The sequence below is a fragment of the Mesoplodon bidens genome (assembly GCF_964165515.1).
Source record: "Mesoplodon bidens genome assembly, chromosome: 16".
NCBI lineage: Eukaryota > Metazoa > Chordata > Mammalia > Artiodactyla > Ziphiidae > Mesoplodon > Mesoplodon bidens.
Window position 1 is genome coordinate 12,775,709 of NC_138173.1, and position 20,092 is coordinate 12,795,800.

The following is a 20,092-nucleotide window of genomic DNA, read 5'->3' on the forward strand; positions in this document are numbered from 1 at the left end:
GTGAGAGGCCCGCATACCGCAAAAAGAAAAAAAAAAAAAAAAAAAAGAATATTAAGTAACAAAAGCAATGTCAAAACCGGTGCACAATACGATCATAAATTAAACATATGCATAAGAAGACTAGAAGGAAATATTCTATAATGGCTATCTTGAGGAAATAGGATTATGGATCATTTTTCTTTTTTACAAAGAATATATATAACTGTTAAAATAAAAGAAATCAAACTAAAATATTGGCTATTGTTAGAAAGGTACTCTGAAAGTTACATGAACCCTTTCACATCACGGAAGCATGCTAAGCAATATTTTTCTGAATACTATGGAGCCCGGAAACAGTAAAGCACGTCCCTAAGTATCCAACAACTCAGAGAACCAATAGCTTCTGATCCGCCTCGTGAGAGATGACAGGCATGGGGCGCCTTTTTTTGGATAATCATACAATTCACCAAAATACTTCATCTGTCTATGAAATGTAAATCTTTTAGCAAATAAAAACAAAGTCATCCAATAACCCACATTAATAGACTTACAGACCATTTTACTATTGTAAAACATTTCATTTTCAAGACATTAACGGTAAATATATTAACTTGTCACAATGTGTATCTTCTGGGTCATCTAGTAAATTATCATATTGTCCTGTTTGTTCACTAACAATTCGAGAGGACAAAGAGTTTTCCCATTAAAACCAACCAAAAACTCCCCACAAATAAAAACGAAAATGCCTTTTCTGGATAGCCTTTCAGGCTGAAACAATCACGTATAATTCAACTCCCATTAGTATGTAGCATTTAAAACAAGGTATCCATCATTGGCAAGACAGATCACTGGCGGAACAAGCTTGCATGTCTAGTGCAGTACATCTTGGCTCATAAAATTCCCACTGACATCTTCAGTTTGTGAAGGAACACACTGCCAAGGCAGTGCAGAGCAAGATAGAAAATGCATACCCTGAAGATTATTAAAGAAACTCCAAAGTGAATTCTTGATTTCTTCAAGATCATGAGCTTAACCAATGTGCTTGGCCAGCAACTTAAGCATCAATACTTTTTAATGCATACAATTCTATGAGCATTTGAATTTTAACATTTCAGAAGTTTTGTGAATGAAAACACCAAATATCAACGGCATAATAATGTATCCTCATAGGAATCAAAGAAAACAGAATGTCTAACTTTGTGGGTTAATAATATTGTCAAGAGACTGTGAAGGGCTCTCCCATAGAGTATTGTTAACTTGAATTTCTGGTATCTGTATGTCAACATAAGGACTTTCTTTCTTTTCTAGCCATGGAATGTCTTACCCAATTTCAGGCTTAGTGAAGACATATAAAGCAAAGGATTATAATGTGGATCACCCACTGGTGGTAAAATCATAATAAATTCTTTAATTTAGTCTTAGATTCCTCTCAATTGCCATAAATGTATTTTGTCAATTCTTGATTGCTTGGAGTACAAGGTAAAGTAATTTAATATCTAGAATATGCATGTTTAAGACTGGCTTTGCCACGTCGGTCACCGTGTTTCCTTTCTCCCCAGCCTCATGGTCTTTCTGTGGTACTCACCTCCCCAGCAGTGTTCACTTTCACGGCACAGATGTCTCCTGAGCACCACCTGGAGATGGCAGAAATACTGGGTATGAACCGTTAATCATAAATCTGTGACCCACATATGTGGAGCATTTCCTAGGATGCTTCTGAAGATAAACCATAAAGAATAATACCAAAAAATATTGCTTGGGCTAATTTAATAATGAAATGTCAGTGACCTGCCCAAATTCCTATCTAACACTAAAATTCTGTAATTTTGTGTTTCTAAGAGTCTATTAGCAATGAAATGGAACCAAGTACTGCTTACATTAAGTTTACAGTAATAATATTTCCACTGTTTTCGTCCCCAAGGAAAGTGAAACTGTTTATATACTATTCATGTTGTATATGGTTTTTGTTTTGTTTAATAGGAACTAAAAATGAATCTAAATCAGGAAGTAACAGTAAGTTCCCAGTTACAGAGAACCTAAACAACTAGAAACTTTGTAAAAAGTTCCCCAAAGAAGAATTTGTTTGCTGTTTTGTAGGATAAATAATGTCTATAATAATATACCCACAGTGCCTTTTAAATCTTACAAGAAATACAGTTACATTTAGGGTCACTTCAGTGTTAAGTAAAATATTGGTATTTTTCTAATACAAGAATTCTTTTAAGTAAACTTAAGTATTCAATTAACTTTAAAAACATCTCTTCCCCTACTTGTTTTAGAAAGGGAAAAGCTAAAAAGAAAACTGCATTATGCTCCTCTAGCTCGAGCCGTTGGAGAGAGTAGTTCCAAGAAGGTAGGAACGACACAGATACCTTTCCGAACGTGTTGCTTCACCTCCACCTCCCACTGCTAGATCTCCCGGCATGTACGGCCAGAAACATGGCACCTACTTTTCCAAGGATCTTGTATCCTTTTTCCCTTTTGGACTGGGGATATTGTTCAGCTCTATGTTGCGACTCAGATCCTTTGTAAATATGCAAACAGTGTAAACAGGCAGGAGCCCAAATAGTAGGCTAGATGTATGGTAAACGGGAAAATTTTAGAGAGCCTAAACCTAACATTCCAGGCCACCAGCAAAACTACTGAGAAAGCAAGGCCTCTATTAGACAAAACCCAGGCCAGAGGAACTACCGATACTTTCCTCTTGCATAGGAATTTTTGGTTAATATTATTCCATATTTAGCCATTAAATATTTTTGTTTTAATTTTTACTGGAATATAGTTGATTTACAATGTTGTGTTAGGTTCAGGTGTACAGCAAAGTGAATCGGTTATACATATACATATATCCACTCTTCTTTAGATTCTTTTCTCATTTAGGTCAATACAGAGTATTGAGTAGAGTTCCCTGTGCTATATAGTAGGTCCTTATTAGTTATACATTTTATATATAGTAGTGTGTATATGTCAGTCCCAATCTCCCAATTTATCCCTCCCCCACCTCATCCCCTGATAACCATAAGTTTGTTTTCTACATCTGTAACTCTATTTCTGTTTTGTAGATTAGTTCATTTGTGCCCTTCTTTTATATTCCACATATAAGTGATATCATATGATATTTGTCTTTCTCTATCTGACTTACTTCACTCAGTATGACAACCTCTAGGTCCATCCAAGTTGCTGCAAATGGCATTAAATATTTTGATTCCCTATGTAATCTTAGATTGTCTTAGCTTTATACCAATGTATTCTCTTTCCTACCTTCTCTTTTTTTCTAAAACACTTCACAGGAAAACCTGGAGCTTTGGATGACAGCAGTCCCGGGAACATAAGAACCTCATAAACCCTGTATCATGTGTCACCCTCCACTTAATCCATATTTGAGCTGCCGCTGTGTAATACAGACTGGCCTTGTCGGGCAAGTTTTACCTTCCATCCAGCTGCTCTCCCAACTAGCTCTGTATCTGGTTCTACTTATACCTTTTCCTGGATAACATAAACAGGTTGCTGTCAGAGAACAGAAAGGCTAAAACTGATTTAATAAAATACTTCAGTATGGAGTGAGCCATACCTTCTAGTCTCTTTTTGACCTATACAGAGAAAGTGGACTTGGACTACAGCATGAGGCATCTTGGATAATAACTAATGCTACCTTCTGTTTACAGATTGCGGCACGTCCCGGCGATGAATGTGTCCAACCAGAATAGATGGGGGCGTGGGGCATGGGTGCCAAGGGTTTGGGATTGATTCCTTCATCTGGGAACTTTCACGGCCACTCTGCCTGAGGCCAGAACCCCCGGCTCTTCCAGATGGACATCTCTATGCTTTTGTGTATTAATTAGTAATTATGTCCAAATTCTGCCCTTACAAATCTCCAACCCCTGGCAACCTTCTTCCTCGTTCACCGATATCATTATCTACATGTTAAATACCGCTTTCTAAGAGTCTCCTTATTCTTAATTCTGCCTGACAGGTTGTATAATATACATTTAGAGGGACCTGCCCTTTGGCAACAGAGTCCAAAAACGTTTTCTAGCTAGAGAGAGGAAATATACTCCTTCCCTGGCCACGCCTAATCCATTTTTGTCACTTTCCTCCTTTTTGGCAGTTAATGGTGGAGGTTTTTGAACTTCTGTAGATCCTTGTCTCACAAAGTGTTTGCAAAGGGTTTGTCTTCTTCTCCTAAGCTGTCGCCTTGAGAAAGGACATTGAATGTGTAGACCTCTAGATGTCAGCAAATTCCAAGCCTTGAAAGTTACATAAGCTGTGTTTTCTCCTACAGATGCTCATTCCTCCTCATCCAAACACCAGCCTTCTTTCTTGGTCTCCTTCCTGTGCCTCTTTTCTGGGCCGTTTCTCTTCTTCCCACCACACAGAGGGCGAGCAGCCCACTGGAAATGTGAGAGCCAAGTTAGCCCCCCTCCCCGCTCTCCGACTTCTCTATGGAGGCTCTGGGGGCTCCCAGGATGGCCTGTCTTCTGCGGGGCTGACAGCTGAGCCGGCCTCCCGGCTGGGGGCACAGCAGTGCCCTTGTCCTCAGTGTGAGGGGCCGGCAATAGGTTATGTATTCAGCTATCTTGTGACTGAATCACACCCAGGGCCAGCTTCCTCCTCGCTACAGTCAGTGCTTTGTGTCTTCCAGGAGCCGACACCCGCACTGCCAGGATCCCAGATGCTGGGCCCATCTTGGCAGACACGCTGCGGAAATTCTTATTCGATCTGGATGTGGATGATGGCCTAGCTGCCATTGGCTACTCCAAGGCCGATATCCCCGCACTAGTGAAAGGAACTCTGCCCCAGGTAAGAGACGCAGCCCATCCTCACTGCTTCTAAGAAGCACCAGGCTCCAGGACAGACACCGTCCATTTGGGGCATCTTAGGGAAGGAGATGACAACCCAGGTCTCTCCCTACCAGGCAGCAGCTCTCCCCTTCCCCAGGGGGAAGGGGCCAAGGCTCCCTCGCCTTTATATTCTTCCATTAAACTGTGGCTTACGTGAAGCTTTGACGATGTAATGAAAGGATCCTTTATAAAAATTTAAGGCAAAAACAACCAAGTTTATCTTGAGTATAGCAGAATTTCCCTTTTCTCCATTTCTGCTCTTTTAAGAGTCCCCTATAAAACTATGTGAAGCTATTCCAAAAGGGCCACTAATATTATTTTCCATTAGAAAGAGTTACAAATTCTACTATTTTGTGAAGAATAGACATGGCTTTTAAATTAAGATGATTACAAAATCACTTTTTAAACATATTTGGGAGATTATATATTTTATACATATGTATACTTATTTGTGTCACTTTTGAGTCTTATTTCATTTATTTATATGCTCCTAAAGAATTTAAACTGAAAAAAAAAAGAATTTAAACTGAGCAGCTATCATTTATATGGTAGAATTATAATAGATGTAAACTTTCCCCTCTCAAGCTTCTCATGAAAAGAGTTTATCCCCCATTGGACCTCTCTTCCATTTAGGATCAGATACCCTTGTGTTATAGGATCAGATACCCTTGTGTCTGGTGCTATAACACCAGAGCCTAACAGGCCAAGACCCTGTTTGTTGTAATTCACCATAAGACAGAGAGCTCTGAGCCAGGAGATGACACCATGCTCACCAGACCCAGAGCGCTCACTAAGTCCTCCTGTCCAAAATGCGAAAGGCAAGGGTCACTTAAACACTATGAGGATATTCGGGAAAGACAAAAACTCTAATTTGAAAAGATACGTGCAATGCTCATAGCAGCGCTATTCACAATAGCCAAGACATGGAAGCAACCCAAGTGCCCATCAACAGATGACTGGCTTAAGAAGATGTGATATATATACAATGGAATATTACTCAGCCATAAAAAAGAATGAAACATTGTATATGCAGCAATGTGGATGGACCTAGAGAATATCATACTAAGTGAAGACAGAGAAAGACAGATATATGATATCACTTATATGTGGAATCTAGAAAACATTACAAATGAGTCTATATACAAAACAGAAATAGACTCACAGACATAGAAAACAAACTTATGGTTACCAAAGGGGAACAGGAAAGGGGGAGGGATAAATTAGGAGTATGGGATTAACAGATACTAACTACTCTATATAAAACAGATAAGCAATAGGGATTTACTGTATAGCACAGGAAACTATATTCAATATCTTGTAATAACCTATAATGGAAAATTATCTGAAAAAAAGTACATATATAACTGAATCACTTTGCTATACACCTGAAACTAACACAATATTGTAAATCAACTATACTTTTTAAATTTTTTATTTATTTATTTATTTATTTGGCTGCATTGGGTCTTCGTTGCTGCGTGTGGGCTTTCTCTAGTTGCGGCAAGTGGGGGCTACTCTTCATTGCGGTGCGCGGGCTTCTCATTGTGGTGGCCTCTCTTGTTGCAGAGCACGGGCTCTAGAGCGCAGGCTCAGTAGTTGTGGTGCATAGGCTCAGTAGTTGTGGGGCACGGGCTTAGTTGCTCCACGGCATGTGGGATCTTCCCAGACCAGGGCTCGAACCCGTGTCCCCTGCACTGGCAGGCAGATTCTTAACCACTGCGCCACCAGGGAAGCCCTATATTTCTATTTAAAACAACAACAACAACAAACAAACACTATGAGGATAAGGCAGTTCTCCCCAAAATTAAGGCATTCATGTATCTATCCCTGACGTTGGAACAGAGTTAACAGCTAGAATATCCACTCACACAGCATCCTGCTTACAAGTGGCAGTGCTTCTGCCTCAGCCCACTTCAGTTAAGCAAAGGCCTCAAACTGGCTTCTTCCCCTCTTAGCAAGTACTTAGAATGTTTAAAACCTCACCACTCACATAAGGTATTTGTGTGGACTGGGTTCACAGACTTATCTGTCCATAGGAGCAAGGTAAATGATAGCAATGAACAAAGTAATTTAAGGCACTAGGGAATGGTGGGGACTTTGGTGAACTGGAAAGCACATGACCCATCTCATTGGGTGAGCAGCTTTTCAGCTACTGTCTATTATCACCAAGCATAAATTCAGTTCCCAGTGTTGGCAGAACTTGCATTTTTAAGAAAAATCAGCAATTGGGATGTTTGTGTTGAATTCCCTGATTTCCCAATGTACAAACAAAACATGGCCCATGGGCCACAATTTAGGGTCAGGCCCAGTGGGCTCAGTTGCATCCAAAAATATAAATGAATGAGAAAAAGAGGAGTCTCAAAGTATAGCAGAGACACTAGTTCTAACCCACAGTCCTAACCTGTAAGTCGAAGGGACTAAATAAAAAATATGACCATCACAATCATTTTTTCCAAACCTATAAAAGTTCCATGAAGGTAGGAGCCTGTCTGTTTTGCTCATCTATCTTCTATAGCACATAACCCGGGCTAGTGAACATTGAAAGGAGCACATTCCTGCAACCCTCTCCTCTTAAATCTTCTGTCCTTGTTTTTGGGCAATTTCCTTAGACTTAATAGGACTCAGCCAATGAAAAGGAGCCATGAAAGCCTGTCCAGGAATACCAGAGACCAAGTGGTCACCACGATTTTGATGTAGCCTCTGGCTCTTATAGCATGGTCCCAGCAAGAGTGTCCACTCTTCAGGGGGTCCTCTGAAAAGTTCTGCTTGTTTATCCCAGGAAAATGTTCAGGCATATGTGTTTATCAACCTCCAAGAATGGTATTCATGAGTTTCAGATAAAACTGGATGATATTCTTGGCCATTTAATTGCTGTGGCAATGCATCTTCCAGTCATCAGCACACACTGGCAGGTGTGGACGGTTTTAATTCTACTGTACTCAGGCTTCCACTTTCAAAAGCTGTTCCAAACAGCAACAGATCCAGATTAACACTTGAGACCATCCTCTAAAATAGCAAGTTAATTAGGTATCATTCTGAATGCCTCAGTGCACATGTCATACTGGGAAATCACAGATAGCAGAACCTTAATTAGACAAAACTAATTTCTTAGTTTCACAAAGGATGCAAGGTAAATTGAATCTTTCTAATACAAGTCATGTCTATAAAGTAGGAAACCAGGATTTCCTCAAGCTATGTTCATAAAGCAGCCCCAAGGTGGATGCTGCCTTTTTTTCCTTTGATCATGTTTTCACGATTAGGAGAAACACAGTTAATTTTAATTCACTGGCACTAGTTCAGTTTTGAAGTCAATATGACAGATTTATATGCATATATGGGGAAGGGGGGAGTATTCATAGGACTTTAGAAGGAATATTGGAAATAAGCTTGTCTGTTTTGCAGTTGAACTACTGTTGGGTTCTTGTTTAGTTTTTTTTTTTTTTTTAGTGAACATTTTATAGGAATGCTATGGCAACTTCAGAATTTTACACATGCAGCAGACAAATCTTCACTTATTAGTATTACCGGATTTAAGGTAGTGAGAGGGATATACTCTTCCTGCAAAGAACATCACCAGAAAGGATATTTCATGCAGTCAACATTTGATAAAGCTTCTTTTATGTTCAGCAAAGACGGATCGGTTTTCTCTGGAACAACCAGGCCAGTATTCTTAACCAAACACCACAGCCCATACTGGTGGCAGCAAATAGCAGCCCTGTGTACAGAGGTTTCCAACTGCCATAGCCGGGCTGCTCGGGGAGCAGGCAAGAATAAATTAATCTTCCAAGCTGGATTTCTGAAACCTCTGGAAAGAAACATTTACATTTCCCATCAAAACATTTCATTACCGAGGAGAGCTGTCTACCAAAATGAGCCCTTCCACTCCCTGGCAGACAGGCCCGCTAAAATGTTATTTTATGAATGTGCTAAAAGTAGTAGTCTGAATTTATTTCACTGCCCATGTTAATCAGTTGTCCTTCGGTCTTATGTGTCTATAAATAATAGCAGTGCGGAACACATCTGAATCCTGAGAGGTTGGCTCTTATATGGCACAAGTGATACGTGCAAGGATATATCACAAACTTTACGTCCTTGCCCCTGTTGAACCAATCATTGGGGGATAGAAATGTGAACGAGAAACTCACCTCAGCTTGGCCTGAGCTGAGAGTCCTGAGCTACTTCATGCAAGATGAACAGGGTTGTTTTAAGGGCGCTTGAGCTCATCAGATAAGACTCTCTGCCATTATAAACAGAATAATGTGGCAACTTCGGCCATAGCAAATACCGAACTTCCATTCTGGACCCTGCCACAAATGTGTGCGTAAGTCACCGTGAACAAGTCTCTGCCTTGCTATGGATTTTCACAATTCTTTAGGGTCTCTACAAGATGTGCTGGGATATGAAGCTTTACCTTGGCTTCACCTATACTCTTCAGCACTGTCCCCCCATCCTTCTCCCATCTGTCCATCCATTCTTTTTTTTAAAAATTGTGTTAAAACATACCTGACATACAATTTACTATTTTAATCATTTTTAAGTGTACAACTCAGTGCCATTAAGTACATTTTACAGGGCTGTGCAACCATAATCACTATTCATTTTCAGAACTTTAAAATCATCCCAAAAAGAAGCCCTGCTCTATTGCCAAATGGTAAACAGTAACTCCCCACTCTCCTCTTCCCCCAGCCTCTGGTAACCTCTATTCTACTTTCTATCACTGTGAATTTGCCTATTCTAGGTACTGCATGTAAGTGGAATCATACAATATTTGTCCTTTTGTGTCTTCACTTAGCATAATGTCCTAAATGTGTCCGAATTTCATTCCTTATTATGGCTGAATAACATTTCATCGTATGGATAGGCCACATTTTGTTCATCCATTCATCTGCAGATGGACACGGGTTGTTTCCACCCTTTGGCTATTGTGAATAGTGCTGCTGTGAACATCAATGTACAAGTATCTGCTTTAGTCCTTGCTTTTATTTCATTGGGGTATATACCTAAGGAATAGAATTGTTGGATCACAGGGTAGTTCTGTGTTTTTTTTGACAAACTATCAAACTATTCTCCATAGTGGCTGCATCATTTTACATTCCCACCAACAATGCACGAGGGTTCCAATTTCTCCACATCTTCACCAACACTTGTTATGTTCCGTTTTTTGGACAGCCGTTCTGACAGGTGTGAAGTGGTAACGCGTGGTTTTAACTTGCACTTTCCTAATGACTAATGACATTGAGCATCTTTTCACACGCTTATTAGCTATTTATATATCTTTTTTGAAGAAACATCTATTCACGTCCTTTGCCTATTTTTGAGTTGAGTTGCTTGGGGTTTTTTGTTATTTAGTTGTAGCAATTATTTGTATATTTTGGATATTAATCCCTTATCAGATATATGATGTGCAAATATTTTCTCCCATTCTGAGTTGTCTTTTCACTCTCTTAGTAGTGTTCCTTGATGCATAAAAGTTTTTAATTTTGATGTAGTCCAGTTTATCTATTTTTTCTTTTGTTGCCTGTGTTCTGGTGTCATATCCAAGAAATCACTGCCAAATCCAAAGTCATGAATATTTTCCCATTTTCTTCTAAGGGTTTTAAGGTTTTAGCTCTTACATTTAGGTGCGTTTAAAGTTAATTTTTGTATACACCCTTCCTTCTTTTTATTCTTCCTTTCACCTGACAAATACTTATTGATGTCTTACTATATACCATGAATTGTATGTGATACAGTTTAGAAAACAAAGTCCCTTCCCTCCCTCGTGGAGCTTATGTTCTAGTAAGGAAGACAGACAATGGTCATCTAATCAAATCTACAAATAAGATACAAATGAAATCGTTTCAGATAATGATTAGTGGTCTGAAGGAAACCTGGGTAACGAGATAGTGATTTCACATGGGACAGTGTGGCGGGAACTCCAGCGAGTGTGGTCAGAGAAGGCCTCTGATTGGAGGTGGAGGCAGCCAGGTGAAGATCTGGGAGAAGCATTCCAGGCAGAGGGGAAAGGCCCTGAGATAGGGTGAAGATTCACATTTTCACGGGACTGAAGGGGGACCAGGGGTCTAAGTGAGAAGAGCGGGTGGGAGAAGAGTCGGAGCTGGGGTTGGAGGACATGGTTTTGTTCTAACTGCAGTGGGACGTCATCAGAGGGTGTTAAGCGAGGGAACGGTGTGACCAAACTTGCAATGCGGAAAAATCATTCTGGCTGCTGTGGGGAGAATGACCTCTAGTGGGTGAGAGTGGAGCGAAAAGTGGAAACAACTCTAAGAGGCCTTTCAAGTAGGACAGGAGCATGAAGTGACCATGGATCGGGAGGTGAGAAGTGGTGGGTTTTGGGATTTAATCTGCAGGTAAAGCCGACAGACTTGCTGATGGACTGAGCTTGTAGGGAAGGGAAGGAGGAATCCAGGATGACTCCTAGGTTTTCCCTGAGTGACTGGGTGACATTTCTGAGAGAAGGAAAAATGGAAGGTGGGGGAGTCAGAGTCCTATCTCGTATGTGTGAATCTTAAGATGCCAATATCCCCCCTCCCATCATCTTTATCAATCCATCCTGTAACTACTGAGCACCTGTTTGCCACGTGGGGCGCTGGGCACAGCCCCCCCCCCATGGAGCTTCGCTCTCCTACCAAGTGCTGTCCCACACAGGTGCTCATCACAGAAGACGGACCCAGAGACCCACAAACATGCAACCAAAACACCGGCACGTTTCTTAATTTCATTTAGGCCTGGAAATTTGGGGATTAAGGAGCCACTGACGGGAGTGTCAATAGCAGTAGGAGGGCTTCCCTGGTGGTGCAGTGGTTGAGAGTCCACCTGCCGATGCAGGGGACACGGGTTCGTGCCCCGGTCCGGGAGGATCCCACATGCCGCGGAGCAGCTGGGCCCGTGAGCCATGGCCGCTGAGCCTGCGCGTCCGGAGCCTGTGCTTCCGCAACGGGAGAGACCACAACAGTGAGAGGGCCGCGTACCGCAAAAAAAAAAAAAATAGCAGTAGGAGGTGCTGGTGTCTTTGCTGACTTGACTCAATATTCCCTGGAGAAAGTAAGGAAATCACTGAATTCATTTGGGAAGGTAGAGATAAAACCTTAGTTAATATTTTTTTTTAAGAAGAGTCACTTGCTGCCCATAGCCTGAAAGTTAATGTCCTAGTGAAGTCCTTTGTAATATACATGAAGTCCAAGTTGCAAAATATACGGTCTTTGAAGCCAAGGATGACCCCGTCCGGTCCTCCCTGGCTGCACACGTGCCTGGGACAGTGCCCTCCGCACAGGGAGAGCCTGGCAGGGGCACCAGACTGGCGTGGTTTGGTCACTGTAGGAGGTGTTTCTCCTGAGGCTGGTTGGGTTCTGTACATTTGAGCAGAAGGCTGTTCTCAGGACCTCAGGCAAGAGTAATGGCTTTGAAAACTTCGCAGCAAAGAGGCGTCGCTTGATAAACTTCTGAGCCGGGAATCAGCGAGTAAGACGCAAACAAGAAATATGACTTTTAAAGCTATGACTATTGTCAAGTCACTGTTTCTCGTGACTGAGTTAATTTACATACCTAGTAGCTTTTACAAACTGTCTTTGCAAAGCCCTGAGTAATTCTTTTTGTTTACTGTTTCAGGAAAGGGTCACCAAGCTTGCACCACGCCCTCAGTCAGAAGAGGATCTGTCTGTTCTGTTTGAAGCGTCAATGAAACTATATTAATTTTCATTTTCACTGAAAGAATTAGCATTGGCCGTCGTAATTCTGAAAACAGAAGTTGATCTAGCAAGAGCTTTGTCTTTTCACCTCCACACATAACTTCCCTGTTACCAGCTTGAATGTGATATAATTTTATCCTGTAGAAGATTCCCTGATGCTCCAAGTCCAGCTACTTCCATAGAACACACTGGACAAATGCCCACCATGCTGGACCCTCAGCCAGACTTTAGAGGTCCATGTTCCTGCCCCAAACCCTGCAGACTACACCTGCTCCATGTATCAAAAGGGCAAACACTCAGCATCTACCAAAAATATTAATGTGTATATCCTATGCCCAGTGATCAACCCCACATCTAGAAATTTATCCTATAAAATACTACCACAAGTGTGTAAAGAAATATGGCAAGGATGTTTCTGGCAGTGCATTTTCTAATAATAAAAAATTTGAAAGAACTTAAGTATTCATTAATATATGGATAAATAAATCATAGTATGTTAAATAATGGAATGTTTTTGTGCTACTATTAAGAATGAGAATAACTCTACTAGAAATACGTCCATGATAAACTGCTAAGTGGAAAAGAGTAAGTTGCAGGACAGTTATATATTAATATGGTCTGATTTTTACTTTTTAAATTATATATAAATATGTCTATATATATATATATATATATATAGAAAGAACATTACACATCAAACTTAAAAGGGATCACTGAAGAAATGGAATTTGGAGGATAGAGAATTAAGAGAAAATGTTTATATTTTATACTTTCACTTTTTATTTTACAAACATCTGTATTGTTTGCATTTGTTACAATAAGCACATATTTTCTAATTCTAAAAGAGGAAGAGAAAAGAAAGAAAAATATCACTTTGCTGTTTTAGGTCAGACTCATAAAAATACTAGTAACTAATATTTAAAAGGTAAAAACAAATCCAAAGGGGTAAGATATTAGAGATGGATCCTCTGGTGGAGCAATTGTTCTTTTGCGAAAAACACAAACAACCTACATGGTAATTCCCTCTTTGGAAAATGGTTCTGGTGCTCAGAATAAATTAATTCAAAAGCAAGCCGTTTTGAGGTTTACAGACTTCAGGATGCAAGTTGAATCCTGGTAGCTGGGTCATCTGCCTCCTGTTATTCCCAGCCTGCTGAAACGTCTATGGCTCGTTTTTCCTCACAGTGGTGAGTGTACTGCTCGAGCTTTGGCAGTCTAGATCTCAGTGTACTTGCAGATTTATCCATATTTTAAACTGGATTAAAGTTTTAATCAGAAAGTATATCAAGTAGAGCATATAATTACATATATAATTATATGTAATTACTAGGCATAGGATATATGCATATATAGTATATAATTATATAAAGTATATAATTACATCAGGATTTTAAAAAACATGAGAAGGGCATTACTGTGCCATTTAACCTGCCTGGCCCTACTTTATCTCTGTAAACATCTTTGTTTACTTGGGATTTTAAAAATAACATTTAAATATTGTTTATTGGGAGTCTTTCTAATTACACACATAAGATATGTTCAGTACCAAAAACCAGTAGTACAAAGAGACACACAGAAGAAAATATTTCTTCACATTGCACCATCCAAAAGAAAGCCACTGTTAAAAAATAACAAAATTTATATGTTCTCCCCATAATTTTATACACATATATAGATACATTATAGATAACTATGAGTGTGTGTGTGCGTATATATATATATATATATATATATATATATTTTTTTTTTTTTTTACTTAGGAACGGTATCATTAAGGTATCGTTTTAGTTCCTACAGAGCATTCAAATTCTTTATGCCAAGTGCCCAAAAGGCAAGCACAAGAGGGTCCCGACAGAGTTTCATCTCTACCATCAGACTATATCTAGCTAAAATTCCCTCCAGCTTTTCAGGAGAATTATGGAATCTGAGAGCAGAAGCTTTGTGAATAAGGCAGAGAACAGTGAAACTGCCAATCTGAGATCCTTCAGGAAACTTTAGTAAAAGTTGTTAACCAATGTCTCAAAATACATTTGGCGTAGCAAAAATATATATGTGCCCCACCCCCTCAAAGAAAGTCCAGGTAAATTCGAGACCTCTTGTAATATATTTTGCAAGGTGATGTGGCATCATTAGAACAGCATAAGACTAGGGAGTCCAGGGGTCCAGGGCCCTGGATTCCACTCCAGCCCCTTGGTCTGTCTGAGTCTTACTTTATTCAACCAATTCCTCTCCAAGCCTGAAAATACCATAGCTAGATTTTATGTACTACCTTGTCCTTAACGTGAGATTTTGAGTTTGGGAAATTTAATGTAAAATCTTTTTAGATATGAAAAAGCATTCTTTATCTCTCTGAAATATTCGATGCCATTTCCACCAGGAACCAGATGTCTCACTGTGACTCACCAGGAGGAGTGTTTGGCATTCATACTGATGATGACTTTGTAGAGGAAGGATTTAAAGGTCAAGCATGAAGAAACAGATTTAGGAAGACTTCGTGTTTTTTATCCTAATACCCATCATTCTGGCCCTTACAATTTGAGAATATACAAAAGATGTGTTTCTTGACTTTACCAGCTACTAAAAGAGTGTGAGAGATTATATCCATTTCTGTAGCAAAAATATATAATTGTTTTCTGAGAAAACAATTAAGTACATTTTTCTAAGTCAAATCCTATATATCTATTGATTCCCTTAAAAGCTCAAACAGTCCTTAGGGGTCACAGCTTCATTTATATGGATTAATGTACTTGCTAAGGAAAGGAAAATTAAAGGAACAGTATTCAAAAGTTTATATAATATTACTTTCATAAAATTATCATATATGGTGGCATTTTCACTTAAAATACATCATTCCTAATTTATTTCTTGATACAAAATTACTAATTTGTTTCAAGCAGGTCATGTTTCTCTGATTTTTGTCAAGTGCCATAATAAATAGCTGGCGTGTTGCACTCCTGTCCCTCCCCTGTGCACAGGGAGGGTTGTGCTGGGTTTGGCATTGTTAGTGTAGCTGTGGACACAGCTGTAGGGTATTTTCCAGTGGTCAGTGAGGTAAGTCTGCTCTTGTAAAATAGAGACAAAGTACAGTATCAAAATAGAGAGAGAGCAAGAATTGCTTTTCTGGCCTTTTAACCCTGAGAAAGATTAATGGTTGTTTGCATTAGAAACTACCCTAATCAGGGACTGTTGCCGCCGGGGAGTGGGTATGAGAAAGGGGGCTATTCACCTCCGGGTCAACATTGCACAGGTTGCTGGGTCTCTGATGAGCAGCAACCCCGAGCCGAGACAGCTGCCCAGGCTCCTCCATTAAATGCCTTGTCCTCTGGGAGCTGCTGAGGAGGCCAGGCCACATCCCGCCATCACCATCACAATGGCCTGCGGGAGGCAGTCTCCAGGGACAAGTCGCACTTTGAATGCGCAGAAATTGGCTCTTGAAGCCCTAGGTTGAATTACCGGCAGCTGGGGGTGGGAGGGTCTAGTTTCTCCTGCTATTATGCTTTCCAACCACCCCAACTCTCAGAATAAACGCATACCCTCCACAGATTGCAATAACTGTTTGCAATTTTGGCCCATGTGAAATCCCTCATGAAATTATGTGCAGGACAGCTAACTTTGTGTGTGTGTGTGTGTGTGTGTGTGTGTGTGTGTTTCCCAGCTCCCCACTCTTTTTCTTTTTTGAATTTTATTTTTTTATACAGTGCGTTCTTATTAGTCATCCATTTTATACACATCAGTGTATACATGTCAATCCCAATCTCCCAGTTCATCCCACCACCACCACCACCCCGGTTTCCCCCCTTGGTGCCCATATGTTTGTTCTCTACATCTAGGACAGCTAACTTGAAAGTAACTCCATTTCATTCTTTCTGGCTTTAAAATTGGCTTTTTTATTTGAGTGCTTTTAATTGGTTTTCTAACTTTTAAAATTGGAAACTGATTAAAATAATCATGAGCAAAAAGGAAAAAAAAAACTACCATCATGCCATTACCCAAACACAGCTGTTATCATCTGCTATATTTCTATCTTTTTCATTTGGGTGGTGTAATCTCTAGGTCTTTTCCCCTAAGGAATGACATTTTAAGTATTTTCTATGTTGCCACATAATCTTCATAACCATTACTTTAAAAGGCAGACAAAAGTTTATTGAATAAGAATTTAATAATTTATTCTTATTATAGGGCACCAAAATTACTTTCAAATTTTTACTCCTACCAATGCCACAGCAATGAATAAATGAAAAGTTGTATGTGGTTTTTCTCATATGCTAAATTAACTTCTTAGGTTAATTAATCCCCGAATGGAATTTTTAAAGTATGGACATTTTTATGGCTCTTGACTCATATTATCAAATTAAAAATACCTCACTATTGTTTTATGATGGTATATCTTAACAGTGCACATGAGCAAATTCAAATTCTCAAAATTATGAAACTCACTTCAGTGTTATATTTTTGCATCTTAAGTGAAACTGTAAACCACCAAATCTACTTTTTTGTGTCACTTATATTTTTTTCCCCTTCCAAGCCTATGGGCCTGTGTTTTTACATTCACGGTCCTCAGTTTTGCTGGCCAAGGAAAAAAAACCAAAAGAGCAACATATAAATGTCCTTTTCTATAATGGTGTTCTAGAATCGTCTGGGGCTCTGAGTGAAAAGACTGCAACATGGGGAGGGAGGTAAGCGATGCCAAGGAATCACCCACCAATATCCCTTCCAAGGCTCTAAGTTGCTCCTCTAATCAGAAACCTCCCAGACCTGTGCAGGTGTGTGCATTGGTCCCACCTTGGCTTTGGCAACATTACTGGGGACCACGGTGAGCTTCATCCCAAACAGGGCATAAGAGAAAAGAATGTGTGTAAAGCAACATATACATTAATGAGATGTCAAAATAGTACCAACAAGCTGAGTGGCCACCTGAGTAAGGACAGGCTAATTTTCTTTCATTTTTTTTACATCTCGTTTAACCACTGCATACTCAGCACATAACTCAGTACCTTGACGAAGCAAGTTCCCAAAGGAGAAGGAAGGGGAACATGGATTTGGGGGAGAGGAGGAGGCAGGGATGGGGTTTGTTTGGGGAGTGGGGGTGAGCTGGGGAATGATTACAAAAACATAACATTTAATTGTATTTTTTAACCAAACTATTGATAATTTATAAATAAAAATATCAACTCTTATGAAACACAGTGGCCTATTTGCTAGGGCATCTTCCACAGCTGGCAACAATAATAAACTAAAGACAATAATAAGTTTATTTATTGGGTAATTTATTGAGCCCTTAGCCTGTGCCAGACTCTTTGTCAAGGAGTTGCCTACTACGAGAAGCACTGCTATTATCAATTTTTTTTTTTTTTTTTTTTTGCGGTACCCGGGCCTCTCTCTGCTGTGGCCTCTCCCGTTGCGGAGCACAGGCTCCGAACGCACAGCCCCAGCGGCCATGGCTCACGGGCCCACCCGCTCCGCGGCATGTGGGATCTTCCCGGACCGGGGCACGAACCCGTGTCCCCTGCATCGGCGGGCGGACTCCCAACTACTGCGCCACCAGGGAAGCCCTATTACCATTTTTGTACAAATGAGGAAATTAAGACTCATGTTAATAAAAACAAACAGCCCAACTTCACACAGCTGGTAAGTGGCAGAGCCAGCTCTCGATCCCAAGGTTCTCCTGACCCTACATTCCCACCACCAAGCTCACTGCCTGTCCAATGCCTTCTGTTGTCAGAGACTTCCCTGAATCCCATTTACACACTGTAGATGCTTCTGTACGACACAGTACCTTGAACACAGTAGGGACGCCATAAGTATTTGTGGAAGAGAGGACTGTACTTCATTAAAAGAGGGAGAAGGAGAAGAGAAAAGGAGATTCTGCAAGCCTTCGACATGTCAGAGGGGAGTCAAGCTGGCCGAGCTGGTGGCCACACGGATGGGTGTTAGAGGTAACAGAGCTGCCTTGGGGTGAAGCCAGCCCTGATCGCCACTGACTGAGTAACTTGGGTGATTCACTCAGATTCTCTGAGCACAGTCTTCACCTTACAGGGTGGTTATAAATGTCTACAGGGAGTCATGTGTGGAAATGCCTAGAACAGTGCTCGGCCTACAGTCTTTGCCCAGCACTTGTGACTTCTCCTCCCTCCCGGAACACTAAGCTGGCATCAGATCTCTACACGATGTCAGCTGGGCACCAAGGGCTTCCAAACTTCCCTCAGGACAAGAGTGACCTGGGATGCTAGTTAAAGATAGAGATCACCAGGCTCTTCCCCCATCCCCCAGAAATCCAGATCCTGTCAACCCAGGTTGGAACCCATGGATCTATTATTGGTTGGGTAAGTTTCACTTAGGAAAATTAAACTGCACTTGGACCAGTTTGGCAGCCTCTCAGCATTAGGTGGTGACAGAAACAGCACATCAGTCCCAACCTTCAGTGTGCACAGAAACTTCTGGGGGGCTTGTTAAACCATGGGTTGCTGGGCCTGGTCCCCAGAGTTTCTGATTCAACAGGCCTGGCTGGGGAGCAAGAATCTGCATTTTGAACTAGTTCCCAGGTGATGCCGCCCCTCTGAGACCACACTTTAAGAACCACTGGACCCATGGATTGCAATTTTCTCATGTTTCAAATGCAGGAAATTCCAGCTGGAATTAGTTCTACCCAGCGTGTAGCAGGACCATGGGTCCGTGGTGAGGGTCAGGACAGGACCAGGACACTGACCACAGGACATACCTCTCCACCAGACCAGGGCCCCCAGCCCCAGGCGCTGGGCCCCCTCTTCCCCGCCATGACAGCCTTGCCAAGAAGCCCCTGTCTCCCTTGTTTCCACTTTCTTTTCAGGCTGAGGCCTTTCCAGGGTGTGAGGACGTTCTGCCTGTCAAAGCCCAAGCAGAAAGGAAACACTCACGAGTGACTGTGGCGCTGAGGAAGGCCACGGTATTGGCTGCAACCACGATGGGACTATTAAAAAATACACTACGTACCAGAGCTCTGAGTTTCATTTCAGTGTAATTGGTATAAAGAACATAAAACCCCCAGCTACGATGTTAACAGACTGGTAAGACCACGCTGAATTATCTCTGTTTAAAAAAGAAAACAAAAACTCTCCTCGTGGGGCTTCCCTGGTGGCACAGTGGTTGAGAATCTGCCTGCTAATGCAGGGAACACGGGTTCGAGCCCTGGTCTGGGAAGATCCCACATGCCGCGGAGCAACTGGGCCCGTGAGCCATAACTACTGAGCCTGCGCGTCTGGAGCCTGTGCTCCGCAACCAGAGAGGCCGCGACAGTGAGTGGCCCCCGCTCACCACAACTAGAGAAAGCCCTCACACAGAAACGAAGACCCAACACAGCCAAAAATTAATTAATAAACTCCTACCCCCAACATCTTCTTAAAAAAAAAAAAAACTCTCCTCGTTACGCTCCTGTTTAAAAAGTTATTCTGGGAAAAGTTTCCATTTTACCTGGAAAGTGGATATAGACAGAGTAAATACATATAGAGTTGTGCATGTAATTACTGGTAAAGAATCCTTGGATATGAATTAGAATAAAATGAGCTGTGCTTCAAGGGACAAAGAGAAGGACGGCTACTCACATCCAGT

General features: G+C 41.0%; 1 protein-coding gene across 12 annotated transcripts in view; it reads left to right on the top strand.

The window, feature by feature from the left end:
- Nucleotides 1–12,956, top strand: part of ADHFE1 (alcohol dehydrogenase iron containing 1) — a 34,518-nt gene extending 21,562 nt beyond the window's left edge. For 9 of the 12 annotated variants that reach the window (XM_081258311.1, XM_081258314.1, XM_081258307.1 and 6 more), the window contains 4 exons: nt 1,288–1,366; nt 1,539–1,635; nt 4,622–4,779; nt 12,429–12,956. In XM_081258311.1, the coding sequence (XP_081114437.1) occupies nt 1,288–1,366; nt 1,539–1,635; nt 4,622–4,779; nt 12,429–12,512 (418 nt within the window). In that variant the 3' untranslated portion in view covers nt 12,513–12,956. Of the gene's footprint in view, nt 1–1,287; nt 1,367–1,538; nt 1,636–3,269; nt 4,379–4,621; nt 4,780–12,428 lie in introns of those variants that run through there. The other 3 variants (XR_014017743.1, XR_014017742.1, XR_014017744.1) reach the window with 3 other exon arrangements.
- The last annotated feature ends 7,136 nt before the right edge of the window (nt 12,957–20,092 follow it).